Source organism: Peromyscus leucopus, chromosome 8a (assembly GCF_004664715.2).
Source record: "Peromyscus leucopus breed LL Stock chromosome 8a, UCI_PerLeu_2.1, whole genome shotgun sequence".
Taxonomy (NCBI): domain Eukaryota; kingdom Metazoa; phylum Chordata; class Mammalia; order Rodentia; family Cricetidae; genus Peromyscus; species Peromyscus leucopus.
In genome coordinates this window covers 7806045-7830089 of record NC_051085.1, presented here as the reverse complement: position 1 = coordinate 7830089, position 24045 = coordinate 7806045, and the positions used below count along the sequence as shown (strand labels likewise).

Below are 24045 nucleotides of genomic sequence, written 5' to 3'. Positions count from 1 at the left end.
TCACACACACCTACGCATCATTTAAAAATAATAACAATTAAAAATGTGTTCAGTAGTACCAATGATGGGGAACGGACAAGCCAAAGTACAGTGACACCCCACTTCATATGCAGAAGAATGTCACCCAGAAATCAGGACATCACGTGTTAGCAAATGGGGGAGAGATTGGAACTCTTTTGCATTGTTGCTCGGGATATTGAATGATCTCAGATTAGGGTTCAAGAGGGACACGGAGAATGACCAGGAACTAAGGGGTTTATTACGAGAGTTATTAGTGCCATGAACAGACAGACGGAGAGAAAACAGTGTGGCAGGGGCTCTGGGGTAAGTGCAGGCTCCCCCGCCAGAGGCAGGCATCATGGTGGGGGGTCTGGAGAGAGTAAATCAGGGCCTACTGGCAAACACAGCAGTCTCTGCTTAGACCTCTCGGAGAATGGGGAGGTTTCGGAGCACAGGCTGACAGACAGCCTCTTGATTCCTAGGAAGGAGGCAGAGAACAGGCTGTGTGACCCACACCCCTTGGCCATGACTCACTTCTCCCAGGCGAGAGGCCCTGGGACCTGGAAGTCTGTTAGTTAGGGACTTAAAGAGGACATCTCAGTCGCGCCTGCTAGTGACTACGAGGGGAAGGCTGCTGTAGGTGCTGCGGCCTCAGCAGGAGCTGGATTCTAACATAACGTTACATAATATTAAAGATATAAAATGGTGCATCTACTTTTTAAAAATAACGGAATGATTCCTCAGACAAGGATCCAGTAATTCTCTTTTAGGCATTTCCTCCAAAGAATTGAAAGCAGGAACGCAAACGGATAAGTACATGCAGTCATGCAAGTTATTCTCGATCGCCAAAAAGTGGGAACCTCCAGTGCCTGTCAGTGAGTGAATGGTTGAGCAAAATATGATATATACACATATGGTGGGATACTATTTGGCCCTAAAAAATAAAAAGCTTAGAGCCAAGTGTGATGGTGCATGTCTGTAATCCTAGCACTTGGGAGGCAGAGTTCCAGGACTATTCAGAGAAATCTTGTCTTGATAAACCAACAGACAAAAATAAACAAATGAAAAAACAACAACAACCCAGAAACAAAAACAAAAATACAACCAACCAAACCAACCAAACAACAACAGAAAAACAGCTTACACTCAGGTTCATCCATTGACTAAGAGTCTGGTACATTTTAAAAGTTTATCCATAAGATATTTTCAGGTTCTGACTTAAAGTAGATGGTAGAAAATTCCCTGTTACATTTATTACCACATGAGAGAAAAATATCTGAAAATTTTAAATAAGATTTTCTTAAAGAAGTGAAAACTGGACGAGAGAGAGAGAGAGAGAGAGAGAGAGAGAGAGAGAGAGAGAGAGAGAGAGTGTTAAAGTGGCAAAGGCACATGTCACCAACCCTGGAACCCACTAGTGGAAGGAGTGAACCCACGTGGTTCACACACACACACACACACACACACACACACACACACACACGCACACGACACACATATGCACGGCATACACACGCACACGCACACACATATACACACGGACATACATACACATACACGCACACACGCGCGTGCACACACGCATGCACACACATGGACACATACACACACACACATGCACGCGCACTTACATGCATGCATGCATGCATACATGCACGCACTGATAGATTTTAAAGAAATTAAAACGAATCTTACTAAACCCTGGATTAGTACAGAACGCTGTAACAGACCCCAAAAGCCGACACGCGCATCTGAATTGCTCCCGGAGCAGTCAGCACTATCAAATCCGTGTGACCCATTTGGCTGATTCCGGGAAGCCCAGGCTGGCGTTGTGAAGGCCCGTGTTTGTGATCGCAGGAGGAGCTGTTCCGGACCCTCTCCGCTTACAAGCTCATCGCGCCGCGGTACAGATGGCACCGCAGCAGGTGGGGGCGTTCCTGCCCCGTGGCCCTAAAGGACGGGAACATCTATTCGGGGTCAGCGGATCTTTGCGTGAGGTCGGTAAGCTTCCCGGAGCCTCCCCGTCCAACCTGCCCGGGATGTGTCCAGGTGTTTACTCTTACGGTCTGCTTTAAGTTTTCTAGGTAAAATGTACTGCCTTTCTTCTGAAGAAACATTGAAAGTGTTCTCACTGAACCCCCGTCCCTGCCTTCTGCCGCCCATGCCAATCCCGCCGTGTAAAATCTTTATATTCGGGCCTCGCAGCTCAGGGAGAACGACGCTGTGCAACCTGATGGCAGAACACTTCAAAGCGAAGGTAACCGTTTGTCTGCCCGTGGTTTGAATGGTGGAGTTTTGGCTGAACTCGGTACTTGTTGCCGTGGGGAAGGCATCTCCCCACGGTCACAGGTTCTTCCGTCTGTAGTCCCTCCGAGCTTCCGGCAGCCCCGTGTCTCAGCCACTCATCTCCCGGGTCACACTCCTCCTGCTCCCTCTCACACGCGCCAGTTTCACACCTATTTCAGTGTGATGTCCGCACAGCATCCTCTCCTCCTCCTCCGCGATGGATCGCGTTCTCCACACTAAAATGTAAAGACATTATATTTAGCAGTAAAAGCGGCTAGAAGCAGGCAGGTTTGGAATATAACTAAAGGCAAAGCCAAGAGGTTTCAGAAGGGTTGGAACATAGAGAAATTACTGAAGATTAGTGTGTGTAGGAAAGCCTGGCAGACAGATGATGTGCTCAGAGAAACCGTGAGAGTTGTGGGAGCATTCAGAACGCACAGGGCTTTGAAATGTCGTCTGCTTGTTTTTAACTTTTTTATTATGAAATATGAAAACTGAACAGAGAAGAGAAACTAAAGGGATTATAAACTAAATTCCTATATCACCAGCCACCCAGTGTAAATACGGACTATTCTTAGCACCTCACAAGCGTTCTCCACGCTTCTTCCAAGTGTCAGCCCCCACACCCCCACACCCCCACACAAGGTAACTACAAGCAGCTAACTTCCATGCTCCTATGGTTTTATGATGGAAGTATACAGTAAGTGCCTTAGCTTAGTTTGGGGTGGTTTTCTGAACTTTGTGGACTTAGTTCACATCCTTTCTGTCTGGTCTCTTTCACCTGACACTATGACTGTAACCGTCACCCATGTTACTGTATGTAGAGTTCATCCATTTTGTTTTAGTTTTATTCTGTTGATTGAACATAGTTTAGAAACATTTGAATGTTCAGAAAGAAAACTCGGGTTGATTTCAGATAAATGCATTATGAATAATTCTCATAAACATTCTTGTATGAGTCTTTTGCACACATGTACATATTCGTGCTCTGGAAATCTGTCTGGTAGGACTGTTGCTGGGACTTAAGAGTATGCATGTATGTTCTTTGAACTTGTATAGATAATCCCAATCAGCTCTGCCAGCTTACACTCCCCTGGCTGATTATAGAGCTGCTGTTCCCTATCCTTGCCAACCCTTGTTTGGGGGAATCTTCCTAATTTTAAGCACTCTAGTGTGTCTGGTAACATCTCTTTTACCTAATGACTCGGGAACATTTTTATGTTTATTGGCCATTCATTTATTGTCTTTTGAAGTGGGTGTCCATCTATCTTGTCGTTTTTATTGTATTTCTTCTATTTTAGTAGTGTCTTGGGGGTTTATGTTTATATATCATTTTTGTTGTATAAACAGCATGGAGATCTTCTGTCATTTTGTGGTGACTATGTCCCCTTTTCATCTCCAATTTTATTGCATTGACCCCTCCATCTTTCTTTTTATTCTTCGTTAGACTAAGAATTTTTTGACCTTATTTATTTTTGCAAAGAACCAAAATTTTGCTTCATTGCTTCTTTATATTTTCCTTTAGTCTCCATTTCCTTTCATTTCACCCTGACTTTTGTTAGTGCTTTTGGGTTGGCTTGTTGTTTTCCTGAAGCCATGAGCATCATTAAGTTATTTATGTAAGAGCTCTCTGACTTGTTTTAATCCAAGCACTCACAGCTATAAACTTCCCTCTTAAAGCTACCATGCTGTATCTCCAAAAGCACTCAGCTGCATTTTCATTTATATTCCAGGGGAATTTTTTAATCTCCTCCCAGCTTTCTTCAATAACCCTGGCCATTCAAGAGTACATTGTCTGGTGGGCTGGACAGAGAGCTCTGTAGTTCAGAGTGCTTGCTGGTCTTCTAGAGAACAAAGGTTTAGTTGCCAGCATCGTATCGGGTGGCTCAGGATGGCCTGCAATTCCAGCTCCAGGGGATCCGTGCCTTCTTTTGATCTTCACGGGCACTCACATGTGTGTGTCAGACACAGAGGCACACACGTACGTACGTACACATAAATGAAAATTTTAAAATAAAAAATTAAAGGGCACTGTCCAATCTCCAAGTACTTGTGTGATTTCTGTGGTTTCCCTTGTTATTAGTTTCTAAAAGATTATTTAAGTTCTCTGTATCTGTTAAGACAGCTGTTGTGGAATATTCTTTAATGTCTGTGAAAGCCATTTGGTCTATGGTGCAGATGAACTTTCAAGTTTCTTCGTTGGATTTGGGTCTGGATGGCCTAGCCACTGACGAGAATAAGGTGCAGAAGTCATCCATTATTACTGCATCAGGACCCACCTGTCTTTTTATGAACGTTGGAGCCACAGAATTTGATGTATATATTTCATATTGTTCTGTCTTCTTGGCGTGCTGTTCCCTTTATTAATATATAGTGGCCATCCCTATGCTTTATGAATAACTTGAACTACTTTTATCAGAACAGCTGTGCCGAGCGTTTTGGCTTCTGCTTGCTCAGTAGACTGGCTCCCTGGTTTTTGCTCTCAGCTTTGAGTGTCTTTGCTGGTGAGGAGGGGAGTTTTTGTTTGCTTCTGTTGTTTTTTAGACAACAGATAGTGTAAGCCAATTGATTTCACTGGGATCTAGGCATCTGGACTTAGGATATTTGAAGTGTTTCTTGGTGTGAATATCTGGTCCCATCCTTTTTGGGTGGGTGTTCTGCTCTGTGGTTGCTCTTGCCCCCTGTGGGTCGCAGCCAGTATAGTGGCTGTAGGGTCACTGCTGGAAGCATAGTTTTTAAAACAGTGTGTCAGAGTGGCAGTTTCTGAGGCCCTCAGAATTGAAATCTGCCAAGTATATGGGAAGAGAAGGGCCAGTTATCTTGTGGAGCCCTGTCTTTCTTACGATCTATGCTCCTTCTCAGCCTGTGCTGGGTTGGAGTCCTGTGTCCCCCAGGGCTGTCCTTTTCTCAATAGCTTCCCTCCCTAACACACTGCCCTCTTCTGGTCACCCTAAGGATTGCAGCTTCTGGGTGTGTGGACTCCTCTTAAGAATCACCCCAGTGGTGTGCACCCTAGACAGGCTTCTGTTCTGCCCAGGGGAGTGCCTCTCAACTCCACTGTGGATTAGGGAAGTAGCTATGGAGCTGAATCCGAATAGGCAGATCTGTCTCCATATTTTCAAAGTCCATTACCACTGTCATCATGCTGGAGGGCTACAGCTGTGGGTATAAAATAGTCCTCTGGAGCCCAGAGTTCTCGGGCTCTTTGGCAGATAGCTGTCACTGCAGATAGCTAGATCTGAAAGGCAGTTGTTCAAGCTCCAGGGGTCGGTCCATCCACAGACCTCGGGCTCAGGGATAGTAAATTCCAAAGTTAGTCTTGGTCGAGCAGGGCAGCTGCTTGAGACTGGACTCTCAGCTTGTCTGTGTCTGGCCCTCCTGAATTCCAGGACTGTTTCTCAGTTATCTCTCACCCTGGAGCTGGAGCCAGTTGAATTCAGGTCTTGCTTGTGACTGTTCGTGTTCTGGGACTCCGACACCCAGGGTGGCTAGGTTTTAACAGCAGATCCACACTCAAGATGGTGCCTGGCCACAGCTCTCCAAGTCACAGAGGATGACCAAAGGGTTCCTCTCCACTGCTGACCCGTCCCCCTGTGGGAATGTGCTACTGGGTTGGAGGCCTGTCAGGACATTGGCTTGAGACTGCCGTGACTTTCCACAGTGGCCACCTGGCTAACCGTTCTTAGGTTCTGTGGCGTCTTCTCACTGTGCTGCTCTTCTCTTTTCTTTGCCCTTTCAACTGATCTGTGACTCCTCTGTGGGTCACCAGCCTCTTCCCCTCTCTCCCTTTGGGATGCAGACTGTTCTTCTCCTGACTCTCCTTCACCACGTCATACGCAGTCAGCTTCTAACCTGCCGTTCTACTCAGTTCATTCAAAGCAAATTCTACCTACATGAGAGAAGAAAAGGAAGGTACCACTTTCTGAAGGGAGGCACATTGTCTTAGTCAGTCAGTGTTCTATTATTGCTGTGAAGAGACACCCTGACCACGGCGACTTTATAAAGAAAACCATTTAATTGGGGCTGGCTTACAGTTTCAGAGGATTAGTCTGATGTCATCATGGCAGGGAGCATGGCAGTATGAAGGCAGACATGGTTGATGGACAGGTAGATGAGAGCTACATCCAGATCCATCCATGGCAGCAGAGAGAGTGTCTGGGCCTGGCTTGGACTTTTGACACCTCAAAGCCCACCCTGGTGACACACTTCCTCCAACAAGGCCACACCTCCCACACTGCCTGATCCTTTCAGATAGTGCCAATCCCTGGTGACCAAGCATGCACATCTATGAGCCTGTGGGGCACATTCCTATTCAAAGCACCACGCAGATCAAAAGCTGTGTGGGCAGATTTTAAACCATCACATGTGTCAAGCAAAGGAATATCATTTTAAAATGTGAACAGATCAATCACTATCAGAAGAAGCCTCAGTGGGAAAAAATAGCAAATGGGCAATGCATAAAAATAGCCATTAACTCCAGAAAAAAAATAGCCATTAAACACTAGGAAAAAAGGATATCACATCCCTGATAAGCACAGATGCTAAGATACAAAAGATATGTCGTATTAATATCATCACTGGATTTTAAAGATCATTATTACATGAAAGCAAAAGGGGACTCGTTGGAAACAGGGAGGGGTCAGAAGAGTGGGAGGGACAGGAAAGAGTAACAGGGTGATGTGTGGAAATATCACAATGAAACCCATTATTATGTATAATTGGTATATGCTAATAAAAACAGAAGAAAAAAGAAAATACTACTGTTACCACCAAATATCGATGTGCAGCCAGGACAGGAAAAACTGCAGTCTCATACTGGTGAGAAGAACGCAACCATTTGTCACTGGAAATACAGTTGAAAATCCACTCTGAGCCTTTGAATTGTGAAATCTAGTTTACACATTTCCATAAGGAAACTATCATGGAGCTAGAGATAAGCTTCGGAAGTTAAGAGAACTGACTGTTCTTCCAGAAGACCTGAGTTCAATCTCCAGCACCCACATGGTGGCTCAAAAACATCTGGAATTCCAGTTTCAGAGACTCGAAAACTGCACTAAGCATACACATAATGCACAGACATGCATGTAGGCAAAACACTCAGACTTATAAAATAAAAGATAAAAAAAAAATAGAAAAAAAACTATCGTATCAAAGATAGACAGATAGTGACATGGGTCATAGCTGAGCTTCTACCTAAATACGTATTTTAAAAAGCATCTGTTTCAAAAGACTGGGGGATGCTCCATTCAGTGAAGCGCTTGACACCCAAACATGCAAACCCGAATTTGGATATTCAGCACCCTGTAAAAAGCCAGGTGTGGCAGCGTGTCTGTAATCTCAGTAATGCAGAGGCAGAGCCAAGCAGGCCCTGGAGCTCACTAGCCTGCCCAGAATACACATCGGTAAGCCTTGGCATCAGTGAGGGAACCTGTCTCAAAAATGAGGTGGACAGCCAATAAAAAGGACACTTTGACCTCTGTCCTCCACACACACAGTCGCACACAATGCAGGAGCACACACGTATACTGGCTACATGCACATGTGTGCACATCCACATAGCTCATACACACGTATACAACTCACATACACACCCAAAATCTGTGCTAAATATATATTATTCATGCTCTAATTAAGTTATGATATATTCATCTAATACAATTCTGTGCACCCATTAAAATATGATTTAGAGATAGGTGTTTTGTCACAAAATAAAGCAGTATAGTAAAGTGAAGGAAAAGGGAAATGTAATTTGAGGATCTGGAAGTAATACTTACAGTTAAAAGGTATATATGAAGCTATTTCTCAGATCCACTAACTCATTAGTAAGTCTAATCTACCTCATAGGAGTTAACCATCAGAATGTACTGAGAATTTTACCCAGTCTTTGAAACAGGCAAAAGTTAAACATGTGCTTATACAGAAAAGAGTGAGTGCTCCATAAGCACACAGGGGTGACCTGGACTAGCAGGTCATTCAGAGAGAGAGTACCAGGAGATCAGAAGATAAGGCGATAGGTAAATTTGGGATCGGGAGGTGTTGCGCGATCCTAATTAGTCTTAATAATAAAAACCTGGAGTCAGATATGGGGTAAATGCTGAAAGATCAGAGAGACAAAGGAGCAAGCCACAGCCACTTCTTACCTCGCCAAATCCTCAGCCTGAAAGAAGGGGCCAAGCTCCTGTCTCCACCCGCCTTATATTCCTCTCTCCGCCCAGCCCTATCACTTCCTGTTTCCTCTCTGTAGTGCTGGGATTAAAGGCATGTGCCTCCCAAGTACTGGGATCACAGGCATGAGATCCCAAGCGCTGGGATTAAAGGTGTGGGCCACCACTGCCTGGCCCCTTAGCCCTGCCCTCTGATCCCCAGGCAAGCTTATTTGTTAGAGCACAAACAAAACATCACCACGGGGAGGTCTTGCACAAGCCGTCTTATGCCAAGCTGGCAAGTGTGACATCTGATATACCATTTCCAGGGGAGAAGTGGGACAAAGCCAGCAGGAAGCCATCACACAATCGGACAGAGTCAAGTCATAAAGCTAACCAAACAGTGCTGCACCAGGGGCACACGGGGTGTCTCAAGAACATCAGAGAGCAAGCACACACAGCAGCTGGAACCGCCAGCTGCAGCCTCATACAGTGGGAGGGGCTGAGCTCTCAGGATCCCAAGCTACAGCCCCCCCCACCAAGGCCCCGGTGCCAGACCATTACCAGCTCTGCCAAGCCTACTTCTGGTTTTAGACAAGGCATTGTGTTCCTCCTCCATACATCAGGGCCTCTGGAAAAGACTTGGGTCAGCCCAGCACTCAACAAAGAAGAGACTGAAATTTTTCAGTGATTAGGAAAATCTACATTTAAACTGCAGTGAGAAATATCTTCATATCCACTTGGATGGCTAAAATTGAAAAGGTTCATAAAGCCATATAAGTGTTAGCAAGGCTGCTGAGAAAATACAACGTCCTTGTTTTTTTTAAAGTCAAATATAATACTAGCAGGTGGTCCAGTAATTCAACCTCTAAGTAATGAGAACATTTACAAAGAGATTCTATAGAAATGTTAATTGCTGCTTTATCTCTAAGATCCCAGGCCTAGACACAACCCAACCCTTCAGAAGGTGAATTAACACAGCCTGGGGAGGCCAGCTCCCAGAACTGCTCCAGGGTTGAAAATGAGTGCCTCAGAGTAGCAGGACTTCAGGAATAACTTCTTATCCATCTGGAGGCTAAACTTTTTCTATCTGAGGGAAAAATAAGGAAACACACATGCGTTCTGATGGTAACTTTCTCTTTTACTTCATCTTAAAAAATCCTCTCTGGGGCGTTGGGGCAGCTTTTCCGCATCGGGAGGCAGGCGGTCTCTGTGAGTGAGAGCTGGTACAGTGAGTCAGGAAGCGCAAGTAACAAGAAACCTGTCTCAAAAAACAAAAAAAAAAAAAAAAAAATCCTCTCTCTGAAACTCCAGATAGTTACATTCCACATTGTTACATTCTCCATACATTTTCCACACAGCCACATGCCTCGTTCACAGTTACATCTCTTTTCTACACAGCTTCGTCTTCCTTGTCTCCACACAGTTACAAATCTCCACACAACCTCAGCTATACCTCTCATTTACCAACTCTCACTATACAGCACTTTACACGGTTCCTTCACACACACACACACACACACACACACACACACACACACTTCAACAGCCAACTCTGGACAATTATATGTTATATTTTCCAGGTCTGACCCATTCTCAAAACACATGATAAGTCACACAGTTTTTCTCAGGCTAGGGAGGTCACAGTGACCAGCCAGTGAGTCACACTTGGCTTTGCATGTAGCTCTTTCCCAGACAGAAAGTGACATTGAGATTCAGGACTTGACAATAAGTTAGTTGGCTGACTGTGAGTCCTGTAACATAAACGGAGGCCGGGCCTGCATGCAGAGAACCCACTGCTGCAGGAAAGTTATGTCTTAGTGTTCTCAGCCTGACTTTGGTTTAACAGACACTTGGGGACTCGTCCTCGGGCATTCTCTGCAGGGGCAGCTAGTCTGTTCTGAAGCCTGAAATTAGCTGTCTTTGTGACCAAGAATACTGCTTACTTTCCTGTGTCAGTCATGAAAAATATCCTAGTATTTCTATTCATCAGAATTATACAGCTTGAGCAGAAATCGTCTTCCCAACCATCCACAGCTATGTGTGCGCCCAAAGATGGAATGTTTTCTTGAGATAAACACACAAGCAGTGGGAAAATAGCCATAGTGATTCTTAGGAAAGGAATGTAGAGGCACACGAGAGAAATAAAGGCAGGAGCAACTGGTCCCTTACAGTCAGTGTCCCCACAGCCCTGCCAGGTGGGCTCCCCACCAGAGAGTCGTGCATCCTGCCGGTTCACTCGGCTGAACGCTAGTTGTCACCTGCTGTATACTCCCATGGCCCTGGGCAGTGAATGGATGAAAAATCAGTGTATTCGTGATAGAATAGTGCTGAGCAATGAAAAGATAAACTGATGAATCACAAAAGCATTCTCCTAAGGGGAGGGAGCCTGAAAAACGATTATGTTCTGTATAGTTTAGAAGAAATTCTGGAAAAGATGCAACTGAGCACAGAATGTGTCAAGGCCTAGGACTGAGAGCTGGGGACAAAGAAAGGACAGGGAGGAAACTGACTGTGAAAGGGAAAAACCGTTCTGGGGCTCAGTAGAAGTTCTGTGCTGACTTGGGTTGTTGTAGGTATATAACTGCAAAAGTTCTTGAAGTTATTAAAATGGATGCTTTTTACTATATTATAAATCAGACATATGAAGTTGACTTGATATGTATGTTATAATTTTATTAAGCCAAAAATGTATATGCAACCTGAACATACACATAGCTTATATTTATTTATATTGTATATAAAAATATGGCTGATTCCTATGAATGAATGACCTTACATATTGGTGAATTGGGGGCTGGAGAGATACCGCTGTAGTTAAGTGCACTGGCTTCTCTCCCAAAAAGCCCAGATTCAGTCCCCAGCACTCACATAGCAACTCTCAACCAACTGTAACTCCAGGCCCATGGCATCCAGCACCCTCTTCTGGTCTCTGAGGGCACTGCATGCATGTGTTACACAGACATATACGAAGACTAAACACCTACACATGTCAAAAGACAACAAGGAGGCCAGAGCAATGACTCAGGGGTCGAGAGCACTGAATGTTTTTGCAGAGGACCCAAGTTCGCTTCCCAGCACCTACATGGTGGTACACAACCATCCGCAACTCCAGTTTCAGGGGATATAATGCCCTCTTCTGACTCCTGAGGCACCAAGCACACACATAGTACATATATGTGCATGTAGTCAAAATACTCAATACACATAAAATAAATAAATCTTTTTTTAAAACCAAGACTAGGTGACTGGAGAGAGGACTTAGTGGTGAAGAACAGTACTTGCTCTTTCAGAGGATCCAAATTCAATTCCCAGCACCCACAGCAGGTGGCTTACAGCTACCTGTAACTCCAGCCCTAGGGGGAGCTGACCCCCCTTGCCTCTGCAGGCACCTGTACTAATGTGCACATACCTGGCCACCCATCCCCCACAGACATAGACATAGCTAAAAATACTAAAAATAAATTTTTAAAAATTAAAAATAAAACAGACTTTTTTTAATCATTGGATTCTGTACATAATTTTAAAGATGCCTCAAGTAGTATCTGTTTTTGGAAGACAGTCAAGTATGTATATAGGTAGGTAGACAGACAGACAGACAGATAGGTGGGAAATGTGTTTTAGACTCACAGCACCTTGTGACTACACTAATTTTATTAAATATTTCTGCAGGTAGTTGACTATGCTGAAGTTGTTCAGCCACGTTTTGATGAAGCCCGTGAAACACTAATTAAAGACACCATAAAGGAAGTCACCAACACAGCCATCAAAACCGTGAAAGAGAGGCTGCTGATGGAGCTGAGGTCTAAGAAGCAAGGTGGCTTGTTGTCCTGTCTCAGAGTCTGTGTCTGGTGAATGGTTGGCCTGGCCGGTTGAGGACGGCAATGTCAGTTTGTCCGTCTTAGTGTCCTTACCATCTGCACCGTAGTCTCTCGGGGAACGGTTGAAGGATGGGAAAGAAACTGACTCATAACCCAAAACCTTCATTTCTATAACTCTAGGGAAAGGTCCTTGTAACTGTGGCTGTTGGGAGACTGTCTTTGTTCATGGGTCTGCTCACTGAGCAGAGGCTGAGCCTCGTGTGTGACATTCGCCACACTGGCATTAAAAGGAGCCTTCACCGGACCACTGGGGTGTCTGCCACTTTAGCCCAGGTGCTGGCCTCGATGTAACTAAACCTTCTATTCGGAAAATGCCAGATTCAGTGGCACTAGTGGACGTTTGAATGATGAATAACCACAACTCTCTAATTTTACCGATGGCAGTTAAATGACTCTAACGCTAACACAGTGATCTCGCAAAGGACACTTGACCCCTCCTTTCCAAAGCCAGCTCCTGACCAGTCACTCACTGCTGGTCATGATATTTTAGGATAAGCACAAAAGTGACCTTTATTTGTTTGATTTTCTTTAGGAAAATGAGAGTTCTAATTTCATGACTATTTTTGTAATTCATAGAGGGATTAGGTAGAATTCCTATCTGTAATTGTCTGCTTTTCTTATGTACATGCACACATACACATACATGTACACATGCACATACATATACATACATGTATACACCTGGCCTGGAACTACATAAGGCAGGCTGATGATCAGCTTGCACCTTCAGCCCGTCTCTGCCTGGGGAGTGTAGGGTCACATGTGTGAGCCAACGTGTCTGTTGTGACAGAATAGCCTTGAGTCTGTGCTGCCTATACACTGTGTGAGAACTTTTTCACATTTGAAGAGCTGGATCCAAAATTTGAGATCACTCCAACAATTTTAGACTAGATTCATTTGCTGCTGTTAAATTTCCTAGAGCCTCTGACAGCACGGTATTATACCATAAGGCTTTTGTGTGTATCGGTTCCAATATGCTGATAAAACATATACCATTACAAAAATAATAATGCCTAGTGTTTATTGAGCATTTACTACCCAAGAAAGCTGTGCTAGCTACCTTGCATATGAGATCTATGTAATCCTCATAAATCTTTACCTTTGATTTCAGTGGATAAAGACACTTAGTCCAAAGAAAGGCAGTGGAAGTTGCCCACAGATGGCAGCCAGTGAGTCCCTGAGGCCACTTCACTGTCTGGGGCTGGAATTCCACGTGGCTGCAAACAGTCTGGCGTGGGTGCCAGAAACCAAACTCAAGTCACAGAAGGGCCTCAGATGCTCTCCGCCACTGTGACCACCCCACTTAGTATAATTTAAAGGGTCTCTCGGGTGTTTCTCCTTGAGGATGTTTTTATCTTGTCAGCATCTAGCAAGACAACCTCAATGATTTTCATGCTTCAACCTGTTTGTTTGATCAACACTATACTCCAGCATCAAGTTCTTTTTGAATTCCTAAAATGCATCTTACTTAGTCATGGTATATTAAAACTATTTAAAATTTTGTTTACTGAGAACCTTTCCTCAACATTCGCAAAGTAATCAGCTTATAGCAATCTTTTTTTTTTTTTTTTTTTTTTTTTTTTTTTTTGGTGCTGTGGAAGATTTTGTTATGAGAAATATTTTTGCTTATTTCATTTCTGTGGTTTGTTGATTTGTTTGACTTTCTCTACAAGCTGGGAGGCTTGCTGACATTTCCTGTTTTGAAACCATCCAATACGAAATCAACTCTTCTTTCATGGCAACGTTATACTTTCACTAAACAAGAACATTCTTGACTATTTATTGTGCCCTTCTTCTTTCTGGTTAGCCTACAAGCCAGTCAAAACATCCATCATTCTTCCTAAAGAACTTTTAAAAAGAGCCAGAACTGGCAGGACACCCTAATGTCCATCTAGAGGATGGTCTTAGTGAGGTTTCGATTGCTGTAGAAAGGAAACAGTTAATTGAGGGGGCAGCTCACACTTTCAGAGGTTCAGTCCATTATCTTCACGGCAGCATGGCGGCGTGCAGGCAGAGGTGGTGCTGGAGTCGATACTGCTACATCTTGCAGGCAACAGGAAATCAACTGACACACCGGGCGGTATCCTGAGCATAGGAAACCTCAAAACCCACACCCACAGTGACATGCTTCCTCCATCAAGGCCACACCTCCTAATAGTGCCACTCCCTATGAGATTATAGGGCCAAATACATTCAAACTACCACGGTGATCTAGAAGGAATTTATAGGTTTAGTATATAATTTTCAAAATGCAAAATCCAAATGTAAAGACTACTCATGACCACTTAATAGTCGAAAGGAGAGAAGTCATTAGCCCAGAATTCATTTATTTGTTCAACAAACACTTGAGGATTTTCTCTGTATTGGACAAATGCCATGAAGCTTTTGTACTCTTGGTGCTTACATTTTAATAGAGATTGGAGAGAAAAAGAAAAGGCAGGAGGGAGAGAGGGGAGGAGGGAGGGAGGGATGGAGGGAGGGGGGAAGGGAGGGAACATGTAACCAGTGATGGAGCAGACAGTGGTGGAGCAGGGTGTATAGTGATGAGTTAACCTCTCCAAGCGAAGACACCAGGTTGAAACTTACATCTCAAGAGGAAGCTAGCTGGGTGTCGGTAGAACAGTGGTCTTTCCTGTTTGTTACCATCTGTAGTCATTCCTTTCACCTGAAATTATGGGAATGAAACATAAGTTTTGAAGCTTTTCATAAATGGCCTCCCCTTCTGGAACATATGAGTAGATATTTTCCTGTATGCTGAGAACTTGACATTCACTGACTTCTAAGCCTGACAATAAAGTCAGCCTTCTGAACACTTCTAATGCTGGAATTCTAACCCCACATATATTTACGTTAAATTTGTCCAGGGAGAATAGTGAGAGTTTTTTAATCACAAAATATGTATAATGAAACAGAGGTTAGCCACCAGCAGGAAGCAGACTTCCTCTGTCCGCACCAGCTAATGCGCCAGTACTTTAACAACTGAATCATCTTCCTTTGGCCTAGGAAAATATGAGACAAGTAGATCAAGTGGCTAACATGCCCACAGCCTTTACACAACAGTCAGAACTGAAACCAAGTCTGTCTAACTTCAGCATGCCTTTTAACCACACTGCCTGCTTCCTCGTCTCCAACCACCTCCCTTTAACATGGCCATTTTTCTTTTAGAGGAGAGAAACTTGAAGGAATTGCAAACGCAGTATGCAAAAAAGGAGTATGAAGACTTCATGGATAATAAAATGTTTAAAAGCGCTGAAGACTTACAGTCTTTGGATGATGAAGGTGTGACCACGCCGCCTGGTTTTGCAGGGATGGGATCTGTACTCCTGTGTGTAGATGAGCCAATAACGTGTCGTCTTATCTGCAGCGACCGCTCCAAGCTCCCAGAAATACAGCTCCTTAGACATTCTCGACGAAGACAAAACTAGATCTGACTACACCCTTGTGGACGTCGATAGAGACGGTAAGGAAGTGAACTGCCAGGAAAACATCTATGGGTCTTAGTCTGTTTGTTTTCTATGTGGCCACCATATGGGAGCTCAAAATTAATACAGAAAAAGTTGGAAACGTCAAGAGAAATGAAAGGCAGGCTTCACTGTTGAAGATTTCAATTGAACAGCTACAGAACAGAATAGATTTATTAAAATGAAGAAGAGACAGAGAAAGTCAGGGGTTTCATACATACAGAAGCCCAAGAAAGATTGATGTTATCAAATGATTATAAATTCCTTCTTGAAAGCTCTATACTAACTTTGATAGGGTGGAGCCAGTATATCAGTTATAAACTCATAATTGTAGCTGTGACATTTCATCATTATTGATGGTGCTATTTAAATGTTAAACCATATGACATGGTTCTGTCCATATGCTTAAATCCTGACAGCACATAGCAATACCTAATGTAACGTCATACAAAATTGTGTCTCCTTTGTGGTCACACATTAGCCGGAACGTCAGCCGTTCCTCTGCTTTTGGGTAATGGTGCATCGTGCGGTCGCGTCACTTTATTAGGAACTATTTTAACCCTTGTTTTAAAGAACTGCTTAATTTTTATGAATAGATTGCAGCTTAGCTGTTAAATATTAGTGAACTTTATTTTATGAATGTGTGTGTGTTTACCAACCACATGCATGCAGGAACCCACAGGGGTGAGAAGAGAGCGTCAGACTCACTGGAACTGGAGTTCCAGGCAGTTGTCAGCCACTCTGTAGGGGCTGGGCACCCAACCCAGCTTCTCTGCAGAGCGGTCAGCACTCTTACCCCTGAACCATCTCTCCAGCCCCAAGCCAGTTCTTTATAGTATAAATTGGGGGGGGGGGTTCTACAATAAACAGGATTTCAACACATGTTTAATATATGTTTTATCTGGATATTGACATTAGTACAAGTACTAAATAAATGAACATGAAGCTACAGGAACAATGTTTTGTATAAAAGTTATTCCAAATTGTATTTTCTGCAGTAATCCACAGATACAGATAATCACTTGCTCATTATTTTTCTTTCAGGGTTACATTAATTTTTACTTCCCAAGTTTATTAAGATTTGTTCAGTTTTATTTCCTTTTACATAGATGATGATCTTTATTTTTCATCAAATTTTTTAAATTGTTGTATCAATTATATTGTTTCTTCAAAAACATGTTATGTGAGTCCCTTATTTTTCAGGTGCTTTTTTTTTTTCAAAATTGAGTAGTTTGTCTTCTAAACATCTTGCTATTGGAGAATTAATGGAGGCATTTCTCATAATCGTCTCATTGTTTTTCTATTATTGGTTTCTGTCATTACTTTTAGGACTTGAAAGTTTTGCTCTGGTATTCTGCTTTGTAAGAGTTTTTTGTTGGGTTGTGGTTTTTTTTGTTCTTGTTGTTCAACCTTTTTGTATTCCATTTGAAGGACATCAATAATGTGATGTACAATGTGCAGTGACTTTTGTTTGTTTATTTCCCCCTACTGATTCAAATATGCCTGCTTTTCCTGGTTTTTATTTCAAACTAGTAAGAACTGACTGGGCATTGTTAGAAACTTGTATGTGGCACCCTCTTTACACACACACACACACACACACACGCACACACACACACACACACGCACGTGTGCACTCTTCACAGCAGGCCACCGTATATTCAGATGTAACCAAGTGGCTGCTGGACCCCATCTCTGATGCTGGTGAGTTCTCACAGCACTCTACACCCCCTCTCCACACTGCCCCTCCCCTTTGTGAACCACACAGTCCAACTTAGAAGCAGGCACAGTGCGTCTGTCTACCCACAGGGGGTGCCGGTGTTGACAGACTGCCTTCCGGAAATCAACTGGGAGGCCACGGCCTCTGGAACTCAACACTTGCTCAGAAAAGGCACTTTCGATTTCTTTTTCAAATTCAGATTCATTGGCAATATAGCAAACTAAAATCCTAGCTTTGTTACAGGTTGTTTTGTTATTTTTTTTTTCTGCTGACAGATAGATTGAGCTATTTGAATACTATGGCTCTTATCTGAATTGTAAACTGTAACCGTGAGTTCTGGTTCCCTGAGCCCCTACCGAACTCTATTTCAGAATCCAAGTGTGTGTTCTTTAGTGCTCAGGTTGAGTTTTACCCACAGCAATGTTTTACCCACAGATGAAAAAGAAATCCTTGGCACGTCCACAACAAAAAGGAGGTTGTGGTGGTTTGAATGTATTTGGCCCCAAAATCTCGTAGGGAGTGGCACTACTAGGAGGTGTGGTCTTGTTGGAGTAGGTGTGGTCTTGTTGGAGTAGGTGTGGTCTTGTTGGAGTGGATGTGGTCTTGTTGGAGTGGGTGTGGTCTTGTTGGAGTGGATGTGGTCTTGTTGGAGTGGGTGTGGTCTTGTTGGAGTGGGTGTGGTCTTGTTGGAGTGGGTGTGGTCTTGTTGGAGGAGGCTGGATGAGACACACCTTTAATCCAGACCATGAGGCTGGGGGGCACACCTTTAATCTGGGCCACAACTTCTGTTGGCAGTGTGTCACTGTGGGGGCGGGCTTTGAGGTCTTTTTCTCCAGCTTTCCTCGATATGACAGTCAGTTGATTTCCTGTTGCGTGCGAGATGTAGCAGTCTCAACTCTAACACCACCTCTGCCTGCACGCCGCCATGCTCCTTGCCATAACGATAATTGACAAGCCAGCCCCATCAATTAAATGTTTTCATTTATAAGAGTTGTCGTGGTCCTAGTGTCTCTTCCCAGAAATAAAAACCCAAACTAAGACAGAGGTCCTGAGACCTTCATCAAGCAGAAAAGTAGGCACACTCGCAGGCACAAGAGAGGGCTGAGGTCAAGAGTGGGTCATGCTGTTGCCCAGTGAGGTCAACGGGATGGTGTGCAGCAGCCCAGAGCTTAAGCAGATGCAGACTCGGCTGCCCGAACAAGCTGTCCAATGCAGGATCACCCGAGCCCTGGGCAATGACGGAGGCCCAAGATGAGGAACTGTCCACTTTCTAGATTGGACCTCTTCAAGGACCATCATGTCTCATGATGCCACTGAGGGCCATGTGTGGGTCAGAGGCCCTGATGTGGCTGGGGTCCTAGCTGATGTCAGAGGATGTTCATGGTCTGTGCCGTGACCTGAAGCTGTGTTGATGGCCACGGGCTGTGCTGCCCCCAGGGACCTTTCTGATGTGAGCGCCCTGCGCTGCCACCTGTGACCATGTGGTGTCTGGGTCCAGGCTGTGGCCGTGGGCCACGTCTGGGTCTGAGATCCCTGCTACAGCTGGGATCTGAGCTGATGTCCATGGCCTGTGTCACCAATGAAGGTCAAGAGGAGGTCTCTGGCCTGCACCGCTGCCATGTTGAAGTTTGTGAGCTGTGCTGCTACCGGGGGCTGCAGTGTCACTTAAGGCCATGGTGATTCCGGTCAGTGATGCCACCAAGTGCCACGTCTGAGTCCCGTGGTCTTACTGCAGCTGGGTCTGTGTTGGCCCATGTTGCCACCAAAGGCTGGGCGGATGTCCAGTGGTCTGTGCTGCAGCCTGAAGCCTTGTTGATGTCCGTGATCCCAACTTCATCATCGGAGGGCCACGTCTGGGTCCATGGCCCTACTGCAACCGGGAGCCCTGTTCGCGTTCTGTGCTGACACCAGAAACCATGTGGAGGCCACGATCCGTGCTCCCTCAGACCGCAAAGAGCAAATAAGCTACTTTGGCAGTGATGCCGATGACTGCAGATGCCCAGTTGAGAAATCGGGACAGGGAAGACTTCTGTGACAACCCTACATCCACCCTGCCCCCAAATAGTAACAGCCTAAGCAGGAAGCCATCGAAGAGAGCTCTTAAGAACTGTGACAGGATACTGAAGTGTCCGCTCTCCAAAATAGAGGGGTTCTGGCAGGGGAAAGCAGGGGTGAAGAGAGGAAGGACTCAGTTCTGTTTAAGGGGCAGGCCACTGAGAGTTTGACCATGCTCCAGTGAGTATATAGGTAACACAAATTGGACCTTTTTTGTTTTTGCTGGGGGGAAGTCACAGGGGCAGGATGGGGGACAGGGCAAGACTGGGAAGGGAATGTGATAGGTGTGTATAATGTGACATCCTCAAAGAATCAATACAAATATTATGTTGAAAAGAAGAAGAAAGTTAGAGTTCAGAAAAAGGTAAACTAGTATCTGGTGATTTAGTGTTCTTAAATGTGGCTCCCGAGAAATCGGTATCTCCTTTGGAATTTAGAAGGAGAAATGTGTGATTTAAAAACTAAAACCACTATTGACACACACATTTTGTCTGTCTTCTGTCTCTCTGTCTCTGTCTCTGTCTCTCTGTTTCTGTCTCTGTCTCTCTGTCTCTGTCTCTGTGTGTGTGTGTGTGTGTGTGTGTGTGTGTGTGTGTGTGTGTGTGTGTGTTTTCTAAGGAATCAAACCCACGGCTTTGCATATTCTAGGTGAACATTCCCACTGACCATTCTCAACACAACATATCTTCAAAGGGTACTATAGTGTGGACAGCAGGAATGTATGAAAAACAACACAGCATATTGCTTTGGTGAGAGGGTCGTTTGGAAAATGGGTCGTCTCTGCTCTGCCATCCTCGGTGTCTGACCACAGGCTAATCCATGAGCTCTGGCTATCATGCCATAGCAGAAACAGTGTAAAGAGCAGGAAGTGAAAACTGACTCTCACATAACTGACTCTCTTAAAGAACTGGCAGACCGGGCTGGAGAGATGGCTCAGTGGTCATAGTATGCCATGAACAAGCATGAGGGCCAGTCGGATCCTCAGAACCCATGCAAATGCCTCATGTATGCAGCCACTATAATCAATCAAAGAAAAACAGGATTCCAGAGCAAGCTGGCTAGGGAAACTGGCCATATCGATGAGCTCTGGGTTTGACTAAGAAGCCCTGCCTCAATGAATAAACATAATAAATGATATAACACTCATACACACCCACACATGTGTAATCATGCATGCATACAATGCACAACATTAAAGTGAGAAAGAAAATACAGAAACTTTCAGAAAAATAAATAGCCTCACCAATGATTTGCATTTATTGACTCTCCAGCTGTAAGGAAGTTGGGAAATACATGTTTCATCAGCACATGAGTGCTCACAAAGCATGTTGTTCTTGGGAAGAGACAGATGCCAGAGAACAAAGCAGCTTGCCTTGACTTTTTTTTTTTTTACTTCTTTATTGATCTTTGGAGTTTTGCATCATGCACCCATTCTGCTCATCTCCAGTCTCCCCATCTCCCTTACCCTGCAGCACCCCCAAAAGAAAACAAAACAAGCAAACAAAACAAGAACAGAACAAAGAAACTTCCTAGCCTCTCTTTCTTCCCCCTCTCCACATCTCTTCACTCGTCCTGCGGCACTGGCTCAGTGTGTCATGATCTACCTTTTGTCAGTCAGCTTCCTAGCAAATGTCCATTGCAGTAGTCACTGTCTACTGGCTCCTTCTCCAGGGCTCCAGAGAGACAAGTTCTCGACTCTTCTGCTCTGTGTTCAGGAACTGTCTCTTTCTTCCCTGAGGATATTTTAAGGTAAAGTGCAGGAGACAGTGCCTTTGAAGGCTTTGAGCTGAGATCAACTGGCTCTGACAGAGTTCTAACAGCTGGAGCCGAAAGCAGTAGTTCCAAGCAAGACTGGAAATGCAGAAGCAGGCAACAGAGGAACTGCAAGCTCTGTTCTGAGGTAGACACACACACACACACAACACACACACACACACACACAACACAGTTAAATAAATGGTAAAGTCACCGAGCCCCTCAGCTCTGCAGGAACAAGAGCAAAACTCAAGTCTGTGCAACCAACGCAGCTTGCTGCCTCTGCCCTACCGCACCACTCTGAACCCTTGCTGGTCACTGGAAGTATTCATCTTGTATGATTTCCTCCTGGATGTTTTTTTGTTTGTTTGTTTTTGTTTTTCGAGTCAGGTTTCTCTGTGTAGCTTTGCGCCTTTCTGGATCACTTGTAGCCAGGTGCCTCACTCACAGAGATCGCCTGCTCTGCCTCCCGATCTGATTAACTCGCACACACCTTCCCTGGATGTTGATGATTGCCTTCACTCCTGGAAACTCTGGTCCCTCCCTGACTTCCTCAGCAGGACCCTTCCCTGACATGACTTTCATGCTGATGCACTGGCTTGGTCACTCCCTGCCCTTCCAGTTTGTGATCCTGCTAGAAGAAGGAGAAGACCATCATTTTGACAGGTTGATGGGTTTTCTCCTCCTTTCTAGCAGGTGCCATGGTAACACAAAGAAGACTTTAGATCACCCGTTAGCAGCATGACTTAGCTCAGCAATATTGTCCCCGAGCCCAGGAATGCCATGAGCCCAGGAATGCCATTTCCGTTTACTTTTTTGACTCCAGTCTCCACAGAAGACTCTATAGAAGAGGTGAATGAAACCCATCCCGAGGTGCTTTTCATGATAGAGGATACTCTGAGACAGGCCAAGGATTTGAACTTCGAGCAGCCCTTTGAGAAACACACTGAGCTACTAGAGGAAGTCATCAAAGAGGTAAAGTGTTCCAGTCTTTTCTTGTTTCTCACTGACGGAGAAACTAAGAACGTCCATCTGGTCTGTGTCCAACTGTTCGGCAGTTTTCTTTTACTGTAGTCTTCGAATTCATGCGCCTTTTTTTATTTGCATCATTTCTGATATTTTTCGTAATTCTTGAGAATTTTATATATGACTTCAATGAAATATGATTGTAACTGTCCCCCAGATTCCCCTCCCCTTCCCACATATCCCCCCAAAGCATGCCCTCTCTTGACTTCATGTCTTTAAAAAAAATAATAACAGTCCAGTTAGCGCTGCCACGTGTGCATGAGTGTGGACCACCCACTGGAAACCTGCCAGCAGCCATCTCCTCAATAAAGAACGATTCTCCTCTTTCCAGAGTACCCACTACCAAGAGCCCCAATGCCATCACATGTGAAGTACCCCGTAATCGCTGGTACTTGTTGAAGATTCACAATTATCAGCAAAATTAATCGATGTGATTTCATAGTTCTTAATGTTACTTTAAGTTATTATCTTTGATTCAGTCCAGTTAGTGGACAGATGGAGTTTATAGAGCCGATGCCACATTTGGATATCTCGTCTATGAGCTAAATAGTCAGAGACTGAGATCAAGCTTGCCACGTGGCTGTCTAACTTCATCCAGCCACCCTAGCATGTGTTGGCAGGGGAGGGTGAAACACATGTAATTTTTCAGCCCAAAGAGGAAAACGAGCCTCACATGCCATGCCTGTACCAGTGGGAAATCAGAACCTTTCTCTTGTTTCTAGGACAAGGTATCATAGAGGTAGATTCTAGCAACAACCTCAGATAAACATTCAGAGAAAGCATGCATGATAAATGAGGCAGTCTGGGACTCTTGGTGTGCTTTTCTACTTCTCTATGATTGAGTTTTAAGTTATTATGTGAGAAACTCTGGGCACGGGAACTTATACCTGCAATCCCAGCATTCGGATGGCTGAGGCAGGAGGATCATTCATAATTTAAGGCCTGTCTGATTTACATAGGCAGGTCAGCCTGGGCTAAGCATAAGACCACTCACAAAAAAAATAATATATGAGAATAAAATAATAATAATGAGAATAAAAAGCTTATCTGTCACATGAGACCATCACTCTGTAACTCACTGGGTGGCTCCCTTAAGCCCTGGCTGTACCGGACTCCTTTGGGCCCCTCAGTACTTCTGAGCTCAAATACACCTTTTTTTTTCCCCATCTATTTATTTTACAGCCCGGCTGCAGCCTGCCCACATCCTCCCCTCTCAGTCCCTCTCCCTCATTACCCACCTCCCAACCCCCAATCTCCTCCTCTTCTGTCTCCATCTAGGAAAGGGCAGGCCTCCCATGGATATCAACAAAACATGGCATGTCAAGATGCAGTAAGACTAAGCATCTCCCCATGTATTAAGGCTGGGCAAGGTAGCCCAGTATGAGAGGTAGGGTCCCAAAAGCCAGTAAAAGAGTCAGAGCCAGCCCCTGTTCCCACTGTTAGGAGTCCCACAAGAGGACCAAGCTACACAACAATCACATATATGCAGAGGGCCTAGGTCAGTCCCCTGCAGGCTCCCTGGTTGTCAGTTCAGTCTCTGTGAGCCCCTCTGAGCTCAGGTTAGTTGATTGTCTGAGCCTGCTCACAGTGCCCTTGACCTCTGGCTCCTACAATCCTTTCTCTCCCTCCTCTGTAGGATTCCCAAACTCCACCTAATATCAAACACACCTTTTAACCAATCTCTTTAGGTTGTTTGAGCACTAGTTTTTCCTTCAGAA

The 24045-nt window shown here is 44.5% G+C and overlaps 1 protein-coding gene across 1 annotated transcript in view; it reads left to right on the top strand.

The window, feature by feature from the left end:
• Ak9 (adenylate kinase 9) overlaps window positions 1–24045 on the top strand; it is a 138308-nt gene that overhangs the window by 49941 nt on the left and 64322 nt on the right. The window contains 6 exon segments of the mRNA XM_037200453.1: window positions 1858–1997; window positions 2077–2257; window positions 12102–12246; window positions 15476–15589; window positions 15675–15770; window positions 22128–22276. Of these exon segments, the coding sequence (XP_037056348.1) occupies window positions 1858–1997; window positions 2077–2257; window positions 12102–12246; window positions 15476–15589; window positions 15675–15770; window positions 22128–22276 (825 nt within the window).